A 20619-nucleotide genomic window follows, 5' to 3' on the forward strand; every position below is an offset into this window, starting at 1 on the left:
CATCAAATCACAGTTGACATCGGACACGTACAGCAACACAACGATCAGTCTTCCACAATCTATAACTAATGGACGGATATAAGCTGTAGAGGTCAAACAGATCATTTGTAACATTTGCCTTGTTCTTTTTTTCCTTCTTCTTTATGGGTTTGGAAATTGCTAACAGGAACAGTTGGCTAATAAGACTCATTAGCTAACTTATTAGTTGTAAAACCGAAAGAAATCCATTGTTAGAGTTGAAACAATCATGGTGCCGTAGTTGCTGAATTCACCTGCGACTGACCTGAACTTAAAAGTGAATAGTTTTTTGTTTTCTCACCATTTTTCTTCATGTTTTCAGCTACAATCAGGGATTTGTGTCTTGCGGAAATGGGCTTTAGAAGTTGAAGTTGGTATCTAGTTCAATTATTTATGTTTGCAGGCCACCACCTGTGTCTTTAATACAACCACAAAATGTTCATGCTAACCCAAGTCCTACATGTCATTGTCTTTAAGGTAAATAAATAGAATTGACATTTAAGATGAATAATAATAATAATAAGGAATGATTGCTCACATCAGGAAGTAGGCTATGTACTGTTTCACATAAAGTGATCCAGATAAAGCACTCTTTTCAAATGTTGCGTTAAACAGCTAATAGTAAACATTAAGCTAAGTCTTTGTGCAGAAAATATCAGCTCTCAGATATCTGTCAATTTTTTGAGTTTTACACAGAAGTTTCCTCAAAAGTCTTTTCATTGTGTTATGTTTACACTTTATAATTTTTCACATAGAAAGTTAGTAGAATTTAAAAGACAAGTTTAACTTCAAATCTCAGTAACCTTGGAAAAAGTTGACAATTTTTAATAAACAGTTAACAGGCTCGAGTTGAACAAGGACTCAATATTAGTAAGTATGCTGCAGCAAGAAGTGTAGGAATGACTTATGGATAATCTGGATGCCTTTTCTTTCAGAGAGTGTTCCTCTGGGTTGTTGCTGATGTGTTTTGAACAGTTTCATTACTGTCTCCTCTAATTAACTACAGAGCAAAAGGAAGAATTTACTCATCTTGTTCAGTCAAAATCACCCAAACCCCGTCTGTCTTAACTTTCTGTCACAACATGAAATGTCTTTAATGTAAGAGTAAGAAATCCTTTGAAGACAGAGGAAAAAAAATCCAGTGGGCTGGTGTTTTTCAGCCCTCCTGGGGATTTGTTGGTGTCATTAGCTGCTGGTCGGGATTGATGTGAAAGATTTTTGATGAGGAGAAACACTCTGACAGATTAAAGATTATACAAGAAGGTTCGAGGTTTTGAGGGTCACTGCGGAAGAAGGATGAACCTGAAAAAAAAAAGGAAAGCTATGCATCTTACCTTACCTTTTACCTTATGTTTAAATGTTATTTTGCTATATTTTATTATATTGTATTGTTGCTACTGTTATTTTACTATTGAAATGTGACCTTGAGGGTCTTAAAGGTGCCTATAAATAAAATGTATCATTATTAGTATTATTATTATTATTATGTGAATATATGTGCTAAAATAACATGCTATTAATTTTAATATTATTTTTTAATAATATCATATTATTAATTATTAATATTATTAATCATAACAGTATGTCTATGGGCATCCCAGCCTTATATTTATGAGCCTTGTTTTTTTAATGCTATGTTATGCAGATAGCCACGGTACAGTTTTGCAAAATATGCAAAGCACCTGTTTGTCTTTTGACAGCAAGCGTTGTTGGTATCAACACTTATGAAGTGTAACAGAAACTCAGAGCTCGATCTGGGTTTTAATGGAGCTCTTTGTGACACAATCTTGCCCTCTGCTGCTTTTCATTTTAGACTTGTGTCCATGTTGTGAGGTCACCTTAGTGACTCATGTGGACATGTTGAGGTGATGTCATTAAAATAAAGGAATCTATGTCTGAAAAGTGGCTTGACAGTTGAAACCACGGTTTATATAGGATGTTTCATAAGAACTGCTGCTCATCATTGGCTCACATTGGTATTTTTCTTCTTTTTAATAGCATATTGGCATGTCAACATCTTTCAGTTCAAAGCAGGGTTTCAGCAGGGTTGCACTGTTGACGTTTTCATTTGTGGAAAATGGAACATTGCTGCCAGGCTCATTGATTTGTTTCAGTGTTGGTGTTTTGTCATTCAGACAAAGGCGAGCAAGATATTAATGTTCTGATTGGCTTCATTCAGACATGATGAGACATTTATTACTGACCTCACACTCAAGAATGATCGGTGTTTAGTCTTGTTTAAGACTGCTTTCTGTAGCCTCTTTAATACATATATGAGAGCACACATACACGTGTTAGGCTGGGACTTACTGTAAAAGTATAACTGGTTAAACTCTGTGGGTTGGGTGCCCTGCATGGAGGTTTCTGTTTTTTTAGATGAAGACACAGGAGTGACAGATTTTTGCCAGATTGAACATGATGTAATGAGCCTTATTAATATGTATTTATTTTTATGTAAAGCAATACAAATGCTATCTAGTTTGACTTGTAAGTTTAATGAAGCCAGCTTTTAAACCAAAATAGTCTTGCAGTCTCTTTGGTTTGTTAATTTGCTATCAGGTGAAAGAACTGCTTTCTGCTGGGGCTGGTCTCAGCTGATATTCTTTACATACGTCATCTGTCAGGTCATTATTTCAATTTACAGCAGTATTTCACACAGTAGTTTGCAATTTGCTTGGCTCCAAACCACCATGTTCTGCACTCACTGCTGACAGTATTGGATGGTGATAAAGACCAAAAAAATTGGTCTTAGGCTTTAAAATAAATGTGGGTTAATACTGCTCTTTTTCCTTTTTTTATTCATTGATAAATTGACCAGAATTTAATAAGAAAGGAGGCTATAAAGGCAGAAACAGCAGCTATAACATGCTTATTTCTCTGAATGGGTTGTTCAGCAGGGGGTGGTTCAGTGGTTAGCACTGTTGCCTCACAGCAAGAAGGTCCTGAGTTCAATTCCAACATCAGGCCGGGGTCTTTCTGTGTGGAGTTTGCATGTTATCCCTGTGTTTGCGTCGGTTCTCTCCGGGTTCTCCGGCTTCCTCCCATAGATGGATGGATGGGCTGTTCAGCATTATTAAAAACATTTAGGTTCTAGAGAGCACTTTTAAGCTTCCACAGCATCTTTGGCCAAATGTAACACTTGAAAAGAACAAGTTGTTTTGATTTTTAAACGTTCTTTTTGTCGGTGAGTGTTGTCCAGCGGTCAAATTACAGAGCTTCTCCTGGTAATAGCTTCCTGAAATAAAAAACAAAAAACCCTACTGCCTTTTATCTTATTGGGGTGGCTGTAGCTCAGATGGCAGAGCAGGTCAGCCACTAATCAGAAGGTCGGTGGGTCGATCCCAGGCTGCCTCCTGGCTGCATGCCAAATATCCTTGGGCAAGATACTAACCCCATGTTTGCCTACTGGTGGTGGTCAGAGGGCCCGGTGGCGCCTGTGTCCGGCAGCCTCGCCTCTGTCACTGCGCCCCAGGTTAGCTGTGGCTACAATGTAGCTTGCCATCGCCAGTGTGTGAATGTGTGTGTGTGAATGGGTGAATGAATGAATGTAGTGTAAAGCGCTTTGGGGTCCTTAAGGACTAGAAAAGCGCTATACAAATGCAGGCCATTTACCATTTACCATCTTCATCTTCATACCCTCATATGCTGTTCATGTTACCGGCCTAGTTCAAATATACAGTAACTCCTATCCTGTAATATAGTAATTATAGTACAGACTCATTATCTGTGACAGCTCTAATCCTGTAAGCTGTTTGACACACTTTCTCTCTGCTTCATCTACGGTAAACATGCAGGAAACACTGAACTCCTTTCCTGTCAACATAAAAGATTTTCTCTGTTACAGTAAAACATGTTAGAGGAGGCTTCAGAAAGCCCTGCAGGTTTAAGTGGGCTGATGAGACACATATAGGGCTGACTGATGCTGTACAAACAAACTGTACAGCAGGGACCACTCATCACTCAGATAATTCTATAATTTATGCATCATCTTTACCTCCTGTTCAGTGTAAAAAGTACTTTCCCATCTTGACTCTTTTCAGTGTATTAGGAAGCTCTCGGGAGACTGCAGAGTTTGGGACTGTAGCCAAACAATAAATAGAGGTTTCCAGTTAAGGATTATTGTGTGGAAGTATTGGTGCCAAGTGACACACAGCTCAGAGACTTACTTCCAACTACAGCTGCGATTTTACCACCAAGATTAACATTAACATTTAATTTATTATACAATAAATACTTAAGGGTCAACAGAATCCATGGGGTACTGTCTTTTCTCTGATAAGCCCATCTTTATTTACATTCTGATATTACCTGACCAGACCAAAGACCATATTCAGACAATTTTTCACACTCTGCCAAGAGCTAATTACATCTGAAATTACCCTTTCCTTACCTCAAAATAACCCTTTTCAACCAACTTGCTTCTCTTCCTGTGATTTTCATCCTTTAGAATAAATGTGTGAGGATTTTTTCTTTTTCCTTCTTCTTTTTATAAGGACACATTGGCATTGGTGCGAATTTAATAAAAAATGAAAAAAACGAAGGGACGTGAATAGCAACATGTCTCAGAAGGTCAACAGCTGAATAAAACTGAAGCTTTAAATTGCAATCTGTAAGCAACGTTGTAATGTCAGCAGCTCAGCAACATACGTTCCAGTTTTCAGTCAACCTGCTGCTAATTGAACTAGCTAGGATACGTAATTATTGCATGTTTTGATTAGTAACCAGTAAACGGGAATTGATTGATCATAAAGGTTTATACTTGTATATATTTACTACTTAAGTTTTATTTTTAAAATTACATGTTTATGGTTTGAAGTTGTTCAAAATGAGAAAACCTTGCTCTAAAACATGTTGACATGGCAATGAAAATAAACAATAATCAAAATTTATCTAGCAAACTAAAAGACTAAAACTTACTATGTTTCTCTTGTTACTTCATTAGCCTCAGTGTTCTCAGATCATTCTTTACATCAGTGGTCGGCAACCCTAGGCACGCGTGCCACAGTTGGCACGCGAAAGGTTAACTGATGGCACGGCCGTAGCTGGACATACCAGCCAGATGCTGGCCGGTGTGTGTAAAAATAACTCAGTTGTTTGGTGGTGGCATCGCGGAGCTTCCACAGATTCAGTAACATTAACAAGTGGTGGAGGCCAGCACGTGGATAAGGGAGATCGGAGGCAGGTGGAAGAGAGACCCGAGGCGGCCGCTGGTCCGAGCATCAGGTGAACTGAACTTCAGGTAAGAAGTTATGACCTGCAGTCTATCTGGGTCAGATATAAACCAAGTTTAGGTGGAGTTTATTTTCGTTGTGCTGACTTTTTACAGTCAGTTACAATAACTCATACTGCGTACTAGCTAGCATGACGGAGTTTCTATAAAGCTGGGTGGGTGCTTTGATGTTACTGATAGTGAACTTTATTTTATTCATAAGGTTAGTTAGTAGAGTTGCCAACCGTCCCGTAAAAAGGCGGAATCCTCCCACATTCAGAGAAATTATTATGCGTTTTGTGTTGAGCTGAGAAGGGACGCAGTTTGTCCCGGACTTCAGCTAGAATGAAAAAAGACACAAAGCTGGAGTTATTCTGTTGTTACGCTGCACAGTTGCCTCTTCTTCTCTCATTCTCTCCCCTCTCTCTCCTGTTTCTACTTTAATCATGAAACTGATCAATAATCAGCTGATCAGCTTTTCTCTCTTGTTTGTTTATCTGATGTAAAATGTATAGAAATCATACATATACCAACAAGACAGTGTACATAACTGTCACAAGAGCGTTTGTTTTCATTCAAAGGCTTTAAGGCTTTAATACCTGGTGGGCCAGTCTCTAGTCAAGCCGGGCGTTTTTTTTGTCCCAGTCCAGCCCTGGGCACGACATGCAGTGAATTAATCTGAGAAGGTGCATCAAAAAATAAATGGCCGCGCAGCGGTGCACATCGCAAATGAGCTCGCATAGACACATTAGTTGTGCCTCTTCTTAATGACGGTATCTTAACTAACAACCCCAAGTACCAGATTCAACTTGTAATTGGCTAAAAATAACTTAGCCTACTGGTAAGAGGGACGTTGTTAGCTTTCCACATTCCGACACTTCAAAAGCTTCAGGAGCTTTCCGCTCAGCACAGTATCAGCACCACGGAAATACACGGACACATCCGTAGACTCGAGACACAATGCATTTTTGGGACTTTCAGGTGTGTGGACCAATGTTTTATTTTCTGATCAAACCAGAAATCTTTAATGAGCAGCTGGATTTGTCTCGCATTAACTGGCTGAGTTAATGCCAGTTAATGCAACATCGAAGCAGCTGGAATCCACAGCTGTGTGTGTTCATGGAGCTTGCATTTTCACCTGCTGGACATCACTACCTGACAAGTTTAACTGTCTTCAGAACATTGCAGAGGCCTTATTGACAGTATTTGGCTCTACATATCTGTGTCCTCAGGTAGCCATCTGAATGCTGGACACTCAGAGACCTGTGTCTCTGAGTGGGAGACCAGAGATCATATTAACATGTGTGACTCTGTATTAACAGACATGCCATATTGGCTTAGTTTATTTTTCTTATCATTCTTGTGAGGAGACCATAAATAGCATTTGTATTTTCTGTTGTACAATCCATTTGCTGTTATGGAGTTCTTGTTATGGATAAAAAGTGTCTTTTTTTGTTTCAAAAAAGCTGATAACGATTCGCTGATCGCTGCCAACATCTGCGAACAAATATAATTCTATAAAGTGGTTTTATATAGTGTGTAACTGTTAATATAGAGCATTATTAAATTTATTGCTAATGCAATCATATGGCACACTGACCTCTGAGGAAATTTTAAATGGCACTCGCCATCAGAAAGGTTGCCTACCCCTGCTTTACATAAAAGCACCCAGTTCTCTTGCAAAAAATATGCAGGATTAGTGAAATCACACACATTCAAAGATACTAGTATTTATTATTTCAAATGCCTATTTCATGACAACCAGGCTAAATTCAACTAAGGGAGTATGAAAGAGATTATCTGGATGCTGAAATGATTGTTAAAATACATTAGGCCAATAATAGTAGACCTGCGCTACATTTGTCCATCTAGGCAACACATATTTCTGCATAAGCGATACATCAGACACCCTTTAAATGAGCAAATTTCATGTTTAAAACATGGAAATGCAGCCAAAATGGATCATACAATGGCCTCAGTGAACACATCAGCACATAAGTAGAGATGAGGAAACTCAATCACATTAGATATTAATATTACTATGAGTAAATTATATATATTATATATTCTGTTACATGGTTTAAAGAATACAATGTGATAATCACACATGAGAACGCCATTTCCAGTTATACAAATGTATTTTATTTCACTATTAAAGAAACCAATTATGTGAATAAAAGCTCACCACAAGAACATCTCCCAACCCAGTCTTACAAAGTTGCAGTTACAATAAAAACTGGGTATGGAACATGAACTGTTGGTGAGCTAAAAAACAATCCTGGTGCTGATGCTTGTCATTGAACGTTTTGGACAGAGCTCTTGATTGAAATGCCTACCGTTGTGTGTAGGCATTTCAGTCCAGATGTTATGGAGTTCAGTTCAGCTAAGATGTATTTCTAAAGCACCGGATTGCAAAAACAGCCGCTTCACGGCTGTTTATATTGTAAGGTAAAGACCATACAATATAAGAGAGAAAACCCCCGAACAATCAGATGATCCCCTATGAGCAAACCCTTGATGACAGTGTCTGTGAAGGTTCTCAGTCATCAAGGCCATAGTAGTCTAAGGAGCTTGGAGAAAAGCGCCTGGACTTCTTTAAGTTAAAGAAGTCCAGGCGCTTTTCTCCAAGCTCCTTAGACTTGGTGACGGTGGGAAAGAAAAACTCCCTTTTAACAGGAAGAAACTTTCGGCAGAACCAGGCTCAGTGAGGGGCGGCCATCTGCCTCGACCGGTTGGGGGGGCACAGCTGTTATAACCCCTGACGCAGCATAGCTTCTAATTCTGAAAGATACGTAAATACCTTAAACACGACTTGCAGTACTATAGGAGTCTATGCAGAAGCAGTTTTCTCTCTTCAATCTCTGTAATTTTTTTGCTACTGAGTGTCTGGGTACAGTCACTCATTTTGGGCCAATTAAATCAAATGAATTTCCATTGTCTAAGTTATACCCCCCACCCCCCACCCCATCCCTCCCTATTGAACCTGCGTTAACCAGGTTTAATAGGGAGGGCCAAAGTCGTAGTTGTGCTAAATTTCCTCGAATTCTCCTCGGAGATTTTCGAATAGCTTCCTTTGTTCTTGAAAGTTCTTTTCCATTTGTCTCATCGCTTCCCGTCCATTCCACATCTTTTTGGTAAGGTCACTAACCTTATTTTCTAAGGCCTTATTTTGTTGTAAGAGTATGACAACTTGGACATCGTAGTTGTTTATCAGATTGTTATGTTCTTCCTGTGAAACTTTGGGAGTCTGAGCTTGGGTTTGCGACGCCATGTCTTTTGTTTTCATGGCTTCCTGTACATCATACAGATCTTTCTTGACCTCTTCAAGCTCTCTTTTCAGTGCCTCACATTCATGGCACAACAACTCCTTTTCTCTGTTGGTCACGTTAAAATCATGTTCAGAGTCTTTCTCGGTGGCTTTGAAGATCCGTGATTCGCCTTTCATACCCTCATCGTGTGGTTTCAGTTCTTTTTGAGAATCACCACTCCTTATGGAAAGCTCCTGGAGGTCCTGTTCAAGAAGTTCGTTATGTTGCCTTAATATGTCAATTTCATGTGCAAAGCATTGGAGTTCCAGGGTCTGTCTGAGCTGTGCACTGTCTGTTGTTTTGTTTTCCTTATTCATGATCCTTTTTCTTTCTTCACTCTCTTGTAACTCTTTAAAGGCTGTGTTTGCCTGATGGAGCTCAGTTTTAACAGCCTGTATTTCCTGTTGCATGTCATCTTTTTCCTTTTCAAAGTCCCTTTTCAGCTCACACATGCGTTTTATCATCACATCATTTTCCTTTCTTAAAGAGTGGTTGTCCTTTTCCATGCCTTTCACTTTTATAACATAGCCTGCCTTTTTGCTTTGCAACTCTCTGATTTCATCCTGCATTTCCTGCATCACCTCTTTGTGTTGCTGAATTTCTTTGCTATTGGAGCTTTGTGAATCCTGTAGAACTTTATTCAAATATTCCAGCTCTTGAATTCTGATGTGAATTTTTTCATTCTCTAGTTGCAGGTCTCTTTTCCTCTTGTTTTTAGAGAACCCACTTTGTTTGAAGAGAACTTCAATGTTTTTTTGGAGAATTTTGTTCTCATTTATGAGCTCTCTTTTTTGCTCCTTAAGGTCGGCGTTCTCAACTTTAAGGTCACGTATGGTAGAGTTTTGTTGTTTGAGAGTTTTATTCTCATTTTTCAGCTCTTTGATTTGCTGTTTAAGTTTTTCGTTCTCAGCTCTCAGGTTGCATACAACAGGATTTGACAGACTCATATTTCAAATTGAGGTTGATGCTAAATCTCTGCACTAACTAAAAGATTTTTTAAAAATACTGTCAACTGTGTCAGAAACTGAAGTTTCGAGTATTTTAAGTGTTTTCCTGCCTAGTAAATCTTTCCACTATCTTTGAAAGACTGACAAGAATGGAACCTTTCCCCTCTTTAAGGGTTTGAGTGTGCTGATGTCATAAAGAAGATCAAAGGGATTCTGGTGGAATGTCACTGTGTCTGGTCTGGGCAGTTCTGAATTGAATAATAACAAAATGCAGATTGATGGTAATTGTAACTGATAATGGTTACATGAATTATAAACACCCAATAAATATTATTTAGAAATCCAAACTGTGGTGGAGGTGTGGTCCCTGGCTCAGCCGCAGGGGAGGAGTGATGCAGTGAGCTCAATGGGGCGGTGCCAGGGAGGCAGCAGGGACAGGCGGTGATGATCTTCCTAACGAGGTTTTCCTTTTTATATAGTAAAGCCGGAGACCAGAGTGAGCAGGAGCATGTGCAGAAGACCATCCGGAGAGTTGGTGAACAGGTTGGCAAACCATGAAAGCCATACATGTGGTGCTTCAACAAACACGCGTCCAGAGTGATCAACACAACAGTGTGTCGGGTTGACTTTTATACAAACAAACCAAAAAAACAAAAACATGTCATTGTGAAGCTTTGGCAAATACTAGATTGGTCAACTGATGTGCCGTAAGCATCTGTCAGGTTCTTTGACAGTTAGTGTTGCCTACAGTTAAAATATGTAATTGTGGTGAAGAGTTAGTATGATTTTACATAAATAGAATCCACTTTTAGGAGCCCTTCAGTAAATCCAGGCCAAGCTAAGAAGATGAACAAGAACAAGGTGAGCCAAAGAGTGAAGGGAGATGGAAAAAACAATAATTATTTTTCACAAAATAATTTTACATACAATTCATGAATACTTTGTGTGCTTTCCAGTAGCTTGCTTAAAAATGGCAGTGGACATTGTAAACATAACATACTAACATGAACTAGAAAATTATTTGCGAGCAAAAATGCAATGTGAATGAGACTAAAAGTGAAGAAGTCACTTGGATGAATGACGTAGTGTTTCTCCCACTGAAAACCAAAGTCCAGATGAACACAATCAACCTTATTGCATACTCTGAAGTAGTTAAGTTTCAAAGTAGGGTAGGTTTGAAGAGATTTGAAGATTTTGCCATTCATTTGAATGGGAAGAGAAATTTTAAAAAGTTTAAAAGTTACAACAAAGAAAAGCAATAGCAGCGTAGTCCTGAATGTAACTGTCAATGTAAAATCAGCCCTCTTACCAGTTTGCTTCTTGTCCAGGTGTATCAAGTTGCAGTGTGATTTTCCTTCTGTCTTTAATGAGTAATGGTACTTTAAGTGCTTGATGATTTGGTGGACTGACTGTGCTGCATGTAGCTATGAGACTGAAGCAATGTTGTGCATGTTTCTCTGCTTGTCTGTATTGCCACAAATTGTTCTATTTGGTGATGTATCATAGACCTGTACTATATAGTGTATGTAAGTTTCTGTGTTTGCTAGTAACTACCATCAACCTAAGGTCTCAGCTAATTTATATTTGCAGAGATGTTCATTTGATTGTAACAGCAGTAGGAAAGAGCAGTAACAAGAGTAGGACAGCTAAGCTAATTATGGTTAAACATTTGGACTTTAGTGAAAGCAAAAATTGACCTTGCGAAGATGGATAGGTTTATTCAGAAAGTCAGCTATTTACATTTAGTGTTCGTCCCAAGTAGGAGATTTTGAATTGAGTCTAAATTGACCGCAAATTTACTTAACTTGTTAAAATCAAACAGGCTGTTACTGAAGCAGTCGAGGAATTACCTTTGAGGTCTCAGTCATAGGTATTAATGCAAAATCTAACATTACACTAACCTTATATTTTTGTAAAAGGCAAAATTGACTTTTTCCAGGGTGGGGGAGTGTTTGATGTCTGTAAGTTAAAATTGTTATTTTTGTTGTTTCCTGATTTATAAGAATTGGGAGAACAATTACATGCTAACAAAATGATGCATTTTGGTTGCCCATGTTTGGTGTTGCTTTGGGCTTAGGGTAATCACTGACGATGACTTACACCTAAAAGAGTTCAAAATGAGAAAACGTTGCTCTAAAACATGTTGACATGGCAATGAAAATGAACAATAATCAAAACTGATCATGCAAACTGAAAGACTACTTACTATGTTTCTCTTGTTACTTCATTAGCCTCAGTGTTCTCAGATTATTCTTTACATAAAAGCACCCAGTTGTCTTGCAAAGAATGTGTAGGATTAGTGAAATCACACACATTCAAAGATACTGGTAGTTATTGTTTCAAATGCCTATTTCATGACAACCAGGCTAAATTCATGTAAGGGAGTATGAAAGAGATTATCTGGATGCTGAAATGATTGTTAAAATACATTAGGCCAATAATAGTAGACCTGTGCTACATTTGTCCAGCTAGGCAACAGATATTTCTGCATAAGAGATACATGAGACACCCTTTAAATTAGCAAATTTCATGCTTAAAACATGGAAATGCAGCCAAAATGGATCATACAATGGCCTCAGTGAACACATCAGCACATAAGTAGAGATGAGGAAACTCAATCACATTAGATATTAATATTACTATGAGTAAATTATATATATTATATATTCTGTTACATGGTTTAAAGAATACAATGTGATAATCACACACGAGAACGCCATTTCCAGTTATACAAATGTATTTTATTTCACTATTAAAGAAACCAATTATGTGAATAAAAGCTCACCACAAGAACATCTCCCAACCCAGTCTTACAAAGTTGCAGTTACAATAAAAACTGGGTATGGAACATGAACTGTTGGTGAGCCAAAAAACAATCCTGGTGCTGATGCTTGTCATTGAACGTTTTGGACAGAGCTCTTGATTGAAATGCCTACCGTTGTGTGTAGGCATTTCAGTCCAGATGTTATGGAGTTCAGTTCAGCTAAGATGTATTTCTAAAGCACCGGATTGCAGCCGCTTCACGGCTGTTTATATTGTAAGGTAAAGACCATACAATATAAGAGAGAAAACCCCCCAACAATCAGATGATCCCCTATGAGCAAACCCTTGATGACAGTGTCTGTGAAGGTTCTCAGTCATCAAGGCCATAGTAGTCTAAGGAGCTTGGAGAAAAGCGCCTGGACTTCTTTAAGTTAAAGAAGTCCAGGCGCTTTTCTCCAAGCTCCTTAGACTTGGTGACGGTGGGAAAGAAAAACTCCCTTTTAACAGGAAGAAACTTTCGGCAGAACCAGGCTCAGTGAGGGGCGGCCATCTGCCTCGACCGGTTGGGGGGGCACAGCTGTTATAACCCCTGACGCAGCATAGCTTCTAATTCTGAAAGATACGTAAATACCTTAAACACGACTTGCAGTACTATAGGAGTCTATGCAGAAACAGTTTTCTCTCTTCAATCTCTGTAATTTTTTTGCTACTGAGTGTCTGGGTACAGTCACTCATTTTGGGCCAATTAAATCAAATGAATTTCCATTGTCTAAGTTATACCCCCCACCCCATCCCTCCCTATTGAACCTGCGTTAACCAGGTTTAATAGGGAGGGCCAAAGTCGTAGTTGTGCTAAATTTCCTCGAATTCTCCTCGGAGATTTTCGAGTAGCTTCCTTTGTTCTTGAAAGTTCTTTTCCATTTGTCTCATCGCTTCCCGTCCATTCCACATCTTTTTGGTAAGGTCACTAACCTTATTTTCTAAGGCCTTATTTTGTTGTAAGAGTATGACAACTTGGACATCGTAGTTGTTTATCAGATTGTTATGTTCTTCCTGTGAAACTTTGGGAGTCTGAGCTTGGGTTTGCGACGCCATGTCTTTTGTTTTCATGGCTTCCTGTACATCATACAGATTTTTCTTGACCTCTTCAAGCTCTCTTTTCAGTGCCTCACATTCATGGCACAACAACTCCTTTTCTCTGTTGGTCACATTAAAATCATGTTCAGAGTCTTTCTCGGTGGCTTTGAAGATCCGTGATTCTCCTTTCATACCAACATCGTGTGGTTTCAGTTCTTTTTGAGAATCACCACTCCTTATGGAAAGCTCCTGGAGGTCCTGTTCAAGAAGTTCGTTATGTTGCCTTAATATGTCAATTTCATGTGCAAAGCATTGGAGTTCCAGGGTCTGTCTGAACTGTGCACTGTCCGTTGTTTTGTTTTCCTTATTCATGATCCTTTTTCTTTCTTCACTCTCTTGTAACTCTTTAAAGGCTGTGTTTGCCTGATGGAGCTCAGTTTTAACAGCCTGTATTTCCTGTTGCATGTCATCTTTTTCCTTTTCAAAGTCCCTTTTCAGCTCACACATGCGTTTTATCATCACATCATTTTCCTTTCTTAAAGAGTGGTTGTCCTTTTCCATGCCTTTCACTTTTATAACATAGCCTGCCTTTTTGCTTTGCAACTCTCTGATTTCATCCTGCATTTCCTGCATCACCTCTTTGTGTTGCTGAATTTCTTTGCTATTGGAGCTTTGTGAATCCTGTAGAACTTTATTCAAATATTCCAGCTCTTGAATTCTGATGTGAATTTTTTCATTCTCTAGTTGCAGGTCTCTTTTCCTCTTGTTTTTAGAGAACCCACTTTGTTTGAAGAGAACTTCAATGTTTTTTTGGAGAATTTTGTTCTCATTTATGAGCTCTCTTTTTTGCTCCTTAAGGTCGGCGTTCTCGACTTTAAGGTCACGTATGGTAGAGTTTTGTTGTTTGAGAGTTTTATTCTCATTTTTCAGCTCTTTGATTTGCTGTTTAAGTTTTTCGTTCTCAGCTCTCAGGTTGCATACAACAGGATTTGACAGATTCATATTTCAAATTGAGGTTGATGCTAAATCTCTGCACTAACTAAAAGATTTTTTAAAAATACTGTCAACTGTGTCAGAAACTGAAGTTTCGAGTATTTTAAGTGTTTTCCTGCCTAGTAAATCTTTCCACTATCTTTGAAAGACTGACAAGAATGGAACCTTTCCCCTCTTTAAGGGTTTGAGTGTGCTGATGTCATAAAGAAGATCAAAGGGATTCTGGTGGAATGTCACTGTGTCTGGTCTGGGCAGTTCTGAATTGAATAATAACAAAATGCAGATTGATGGTAATTGTAACTGATAATGGTTACATGAATTATAAACACCCAATAAATATTATTTAGAAATCCAAACTGTGGTGGAGGTGTGGTCCCTGGCTCAGCCGCAGGGGAGGAGTGATGCAGTGAGCTCAATGGGGCGGTGCCAGGGAGGCAGCAGGGACAGGCGGTGATGATCTTCCTAACGAGGTTTTCCTTTTTATATAGTAAAGCCGGAGACCAGAGTGAGCAGGAGCATGTGCAGAAGACCATCCGGAGAGTTGGTGAACAGGTTGGCAAACCATGAAAGCCATACATGTGGTGCTTCAACAAACACGCGTCCAGAGTGATCAACACAACAGTGTGTCGGGTTGACTTTTATACAAACAAACCAAAAAAACAAAAACATGTCATTGTGAAGCTTTGGCAAATACTAGATTGGTCAACTGATGTGCCGTAAGCATCTGTCAGGTTCTTTGACAGTTAGTGTTGCCTACAGTTAAAATATGTAATTGTGGTGAAGAGTTAGTATGATTTTACATAAATAGAATCCACTTTTAGGAGCCCTTCAGTAAATCCAGGCCAAGCTAAGAAGATGAACAAGAACAAGGTGAGCCAAAGAGTGAAGGGAGATGGAAAAAACAATAATTATTTTTCACAAAATAATTTTACATACAATTCATGAATACTTTGTGTGCTTTCCAGTAGCTTGCTTAAAAATGGCAGTGGACATTGTAAACATAACATACTAACATGAACTAGAAAATTATTTGCGAGCAAAAATGCAATGTGAATGAGACTAAAAGTGAAGAAGTCACTTGGATGAATGACGTAGTGTTTCTCCCACTGAAAACCAAAGTCCAGATGAACACAATCAACCTTATTGCATACTCTGAAGTAGTTAAGTTTCAAAGTAGGGTAGGTTTGAAGAGATTTGAAGATTTTGCCATTCATTTGAATGGGAAGAGAAATTTTAAAAAGTTTAAAAGTTACAACAAAGAAAAGCAATAGCAGCTTAGTCCTGAATGTAAACTGTCAATGTAAAATCAGCCCTCTTACCAGTTTGCTTCTTGTCCAGGTGTATCAAGTTGCAGTGTGATTTTCCTTCTGTCTTTAATGAGTAATGGTACTTTAAGTGCTTGATGATTTGGTGGACTGACTGTGCTGCATGTAGCTATGAGACTGAAGCAATGTTGTGCATGTTTCTCTGCTTGTCTGTATTGCCACAAATTGTTCTATTTGGTGATGTATCATAGACCTGTACTATATAGTGTATGTAAGTTTCTGTGTTTGCTAGTAACTACCATCAACCTAAGGTCTCAGCTAATTTATATTTGCAGAGATGTTCATTTGATTGTAACAGCAGTAGGAAAGAGCAGTAACAAGAGTAGGACAGCTAAGCTAATTATGGTTAAACATTTGGACTTTAGTGAAAGCAAAAATTGACCTTGCGAAGATGGATAGGTTTATTCAGAAAGTCAGCTATTTACATTTAGTGTTCGTCCCAAGTAGGAGATTTTGAATTGAGTCTAAATTGACCGCAAATTTACTTAACTTGTTAAAATCAAACAGGCTGTTACTGAAGCAGTCGAGGAATTACCTTTGAGGTCTCAGTCATAGGTATTAATGCAAAATCTAACATTACACTAACCTTATATTTTTGTAAAAGGCAAAATTGACTTTTTCCAGGGTGGGGGAGTGTTTGATGTCTGTAAGTTAAAATTGTTATTTTTGTTGTTTCCTGATTTATAAGAATTGGGAGAACAATTACATGCTAACAAAATGATGCATTTTGGTTGCCCATGTTTGGTGTTGCTTTGGGCTTAGGGTAATCACTGACGATGACTTACACCTAAAAGAGTTCAAAATGAGAAAACGTTGCTCTAAAACATGTTGACATGGCAATGAAAATGAACAATAATCAAAATTGATCATGCAAACTGAAAGACTACTTACTATGTTTCCCTTGTTACTTCATTAGCCTCAGTGTTCTCAGATTATTCTTTACATAAAAGCACCCAGTTGTCTTGCAAAGAATGTGTAGGATTAGTGAAATCACACACATTCAAAGATACTGGTAGTTATTGTTTCAAATGCCTATTTCATGACAACCAGGCTAAATTCAACTAAGGGAGTATGAAAGAGATTATCTGGATGCTGAAATGATTGTTAAAATACATTAGGCCAATAATAGACCTGTGCTACATTTGTCCAGCTAGGCAACAGATATTTCTGCATAAGAGATACATGAGACACCCTTTAAATGAGCAAATTTCATGCTTAAAACATGGAAATGCAGCCAAAATGGATCATACAATGGCCTCAGTGAACACATCAGCACGTAAAAGGGAGCTACTTCAACAACTTCCAACAAAACGCAGTACTTCCACAGCAACATATGCCAGAAAACCAGTAGCTTAGTGCTGTCAGCGTTGATCTCGTTAAAATGACGTTAACGCCATAACTGCATTAATGCGGCAAATCTCCATTAACGAGTTACCACGGATTGCCCCGTGGATGGGGTTGCACCACGTTAGTGCCGTTAGCTCACTAACGTCATTTTAATGACATTAATGCTGACAGTACAAGTTTTATTATCTTTAAGCTTAGGTTGTACTCCATTGTGGACATAGACAGCTGGAGACTGGGAGGCTGAGTCATTCCTACTTCTTTGAAGTCTGGTAGTTCGTGCATTCTTGTGCATTCATTCATCTTGTGGGGTTTTTTTTGTTTTTTGGGTTTTTTTTGGGTTTTTTTTTTGTTTTTTTTTACATTTTTTCAATTTTTTCCCATTGAATTTATGCTTAGCTAGCTATTTGTAGTTTTTTGTGTGTTTGGAAATTTCTGTTACTGGATAACTTTTACCTGTGAAGAAAAGTTGTGTTTATCTTCAGGAATTTGTGGACTAAGAACCACGCGTCACATTTTATTCTTCCGCCTGCACCTGTATTGGTGAAAAAATCCATTAGCATCCACACTGTATCATTTTGAATAAAATAAATGAAGGTGAGAGCTTGGAGGCAGGTAATCAAAATGCCATTTAAATAAAGTGCTAATGGAGCTGGACTGAAGTCATCAACATTATAGATGTCAGAAACAAACTATACTTTGACATGTCAGGGACGTTTTTTTTCTTTTCTTTTTCAAATTTCAAATGTCTCCATTAATTAATGTCTTTCAAGCTGTCACCATTAGCTTTTTCATTCCAGCATCATCTGCTGAACTGATTACATCACATCTTTGTCTGTCATATCTTTTAGCACAATTAGACCCCTTCACTTTGCAGACATGTGTGCTGTTATCAGGACTTCTCACTTTTAATTTCCTGTCTCTGTAGGTGATACACATTCATTTAGACAGCCCATGTCTCCCTTTTCCTGCGCCACATATCTCTGGAGTGTATTTGTTTTCCTAACAAAAATGAAAGCGTGGAACTTGTCAGCTTGAGCGAGCATGTTATTATAACATCGCCAGAACAGAGGTGATGGACGAGACAAATGAGTTGTAAAGCTTTCCATTCAGGGTTGTCGGACTGCAAAGTGTGAAATTTGAAATGTGTTTCATCTTCTTGGAGCTTCTGTGTTGGATGTTTTTTTGTTTTTTTTGAACCGCTGTTTCCCGTTGTGGCCAGATTAGATCATGTCCCACCATCTGTTTATGTATGACCCATATATAGTGCTGTCTCATGGTTTGCTGATAAACTGCTGAGCCTTTAACAGAAGATGGGAAAACAAGTGAAGGGTCCATTTCTTATACAACTTGACCTGGTGGTTGTACTGAGATTGTATGAAGTAATTTTACTGTGAATGTCAGGCTGTGAGGTAAAACAACGTCGATGAAGTTCTGGTCACGAAAAACAAGATTATTAACACATCCTCTACCAGTGTGACTGAAATAAAAAGACCTTTAAACTGAAATAAGTGTTGCAGTCTTGCACGAAATCTTAGTATTGACAATCCATCAAAGAGCCAGTATAAAGAGATAGACAACAACAGTCGATCTATTTCTAGCGCCAGTTTAGATTTGCTTGTTAGGTTAACAAGCATCTTCAGAAGAGAACAGTTGTACTTGGAAAATAAAATACATGGTTATAGAATTACCATTGCATTCAGCTTTTTATTCAACGAGCCTTCCCTTTAGCTACAAGTCTTCCTATTTAATGTATTGCAGTACTTTTCTTACACTCTTCATCAGGTTTCTCTGGCCTCTATGGTTTTGCAGCTTTATTAACATTTGTGTTGGGAGTGTTCTAAATCATCAGATTCTTTCTACAATGTGCTCCAACTCAAGTGATAAAACATTTTTACCTTGGTTCCACAATGGCTTCCACATAAAGTTAATCAGGAATCAGTGAAGTAATCAATAAATAACCTGACCTACAAGCAAAATGGACAATAACATTAATGTCAATTAAATCCCATCAATATCCATTCCAGTCTTGGAACAATGGAGAACAAGAGCCTTAAACTATCATTTCAAAGGGAACATGCATACCCACACCCATACACACTCATTAAAATGTGCTAAGAAATGTTCTATTCTATGACCAAGTAGATAATGGAAGACAATGACCCCTCCACACACAGGAGTCACTCAGCTGAGTCTAAAGATTGGTCTTTTGAAATTTCCTGAGGAGACAGGAGTGATTAAATGGTGCCCTCTCATTAATCAAAGGATAGATGTGCAGCAGAGCCTGAAGTCATGGCTTTCTTCTCACTGTGCCCACTGTGTGATATCAAAGAGGTGCTACAGTCTGAGAGCCGATTAAACATGAATGAAACTCAGTGCTGCAAAATGCCCCGGACCTACCAAGAAGTTCAAGCTCATTTTGTTCTCTCTCACTGTGACTATCCTGCCTTACTCATTTTGAACTGAGTGACTTCAGTGTTTAATTAATGCACTACTAAATCTTAAATTATGACGATTTATGATCCGGAGGGCCTCATGGCGTCACCTTGCTATTTACCATTATCCTCAGTTAAAGTTGAAAGATTTAGGGTAAGCCATCAGGGATATCCTCTGGTAGTGTTTCATCTCAATCTGTGAATAGCTCAATGTTGAGAGCAGCTTTTTATTGTGAATTACCTTTAGGCTGTTAAACAAGTCTTTTTGAAGGCTACTGATAATAAAGCGAGTCTTTTTCTCTTTACTTACAAAGACAGCTCCATGCAATTTGCTTCTTTTTGCAGTATTTCCCTCTTCATTATCTTCTGCTGCCGTGATGACCTAGATTCCCCTTAGGAATTTTTAATTTGACCTAAAACATTTTCTCAAATTCTTCTGTATTGAATTAGGAAATCACGAATAAAGTTTGATTGTGCTTGACACAAATCCCCTTGTGTTTTGTTTGATTTGTAAGCTGCTGAAAGTGCTGGGAAATGCCAAAAGTCTCTTGAGTTTTTATGCTCTTTTTTAACAGATATTCATGTTTGTCTGCAGACAGAGATACAACTTAATGATATGGGGGAGTAAGAGAATAATTCTACCAACTTATTTAATTGTTGTTATCTAAATTGTGATTCCTTTAACCCTTTAAGACCTACCATAGAACCAAGTCCGCCAGAGCTTATATTATATTTTGTATATATTTGTATATAATATGTATGCATTAAGTGCATAGTAATTACATAAACTGCAAAAAAGTGCAATAAACTACAAAAAAATTGAAACTCGTTTTTTCTTTTTTAACATATATTTCTAGTTAGAGAAATTTAAGAGGCTTATCCCTCAAAACTGTAAATACAAAAAAGTTGCATAAAATAGTTTCCTACCACAGGAAATTTATTTTGAGTGTCTTCATAGTTTTATTTTTGAAATACACCAATTTTTATATACTGCAGGAAAAACGAAAATAAATATTATAATGCAAATTTGCAAAAAAGCAGCATATGTATCAAAATAAACTATTTCCAGCAGTGCAATATGAGTACAATACAGAAAGTCATAAAGTCAAAGATAACTTTTAAAAACACCAGTATAGGCTCATGCGTCCCTGATGGTAAAAAAAACAACAACTACATTTCCGCGAAAATGACGTCACTTCC

At 38.1% G+C, this 20619-nt stretch overlaps 2 protein-coding genes across 4 annotated transcripts in view; one reads left to right on the forward strand and one right to left on the reverse strand.

Moving 5' to 3' along the window:
* ctdp1 (CTD (carboxy-terminal domain, RNA polymerase II, polypeptide A) phosphatase, subunit 1) overlaps positions 1 to 20619 on the forward strand; it is a 97703-nt gene that overhangs the window by 45487 nt on the left and 31597 nt on the right. The window lies entirely within an intron of this gene.
* Positions 7347 to 12147, reverse strand: LOC146493692 (uncharacterized). Its single transcript, XM_085148768.1, has one exon. It carries the CDS (start codon positions 9480 to 9482, stop codon positions 8256 to 8258), a length of 1227 nt encoding a protein of 408 aa, XP_085004894.1. The 5' UTR covers positions 9483 to 12147; the 3' UTR covers positions 7347 to 8255.

This window comes from Neolamprologus multifasciatus, chromosome 22, assembly GCF_963576455.1.
Source record: "Neolamprologus multifasciatus chromosome 22, fNeoMul1.2, whole genome shotgun sequence".
In the NCBI taxonomy this organism is placed as follows: Eukaryota; Metazoa; Chordata; class Actinopteri; order Cichliformes; family Cichlidae; genus Neolamprologus; species Neolamprologus multifasciatus.

Bases quoted from the DNA above. Each gene is read 5' to 3' on its own strand.
- LOC146493692 (XM_085148768.1), bottom strand. From the start codon at position 9,482: ATGAGTCTGTCAAATCCTGTTGTATGCAACCTGAGAGCTGAGAACGAA.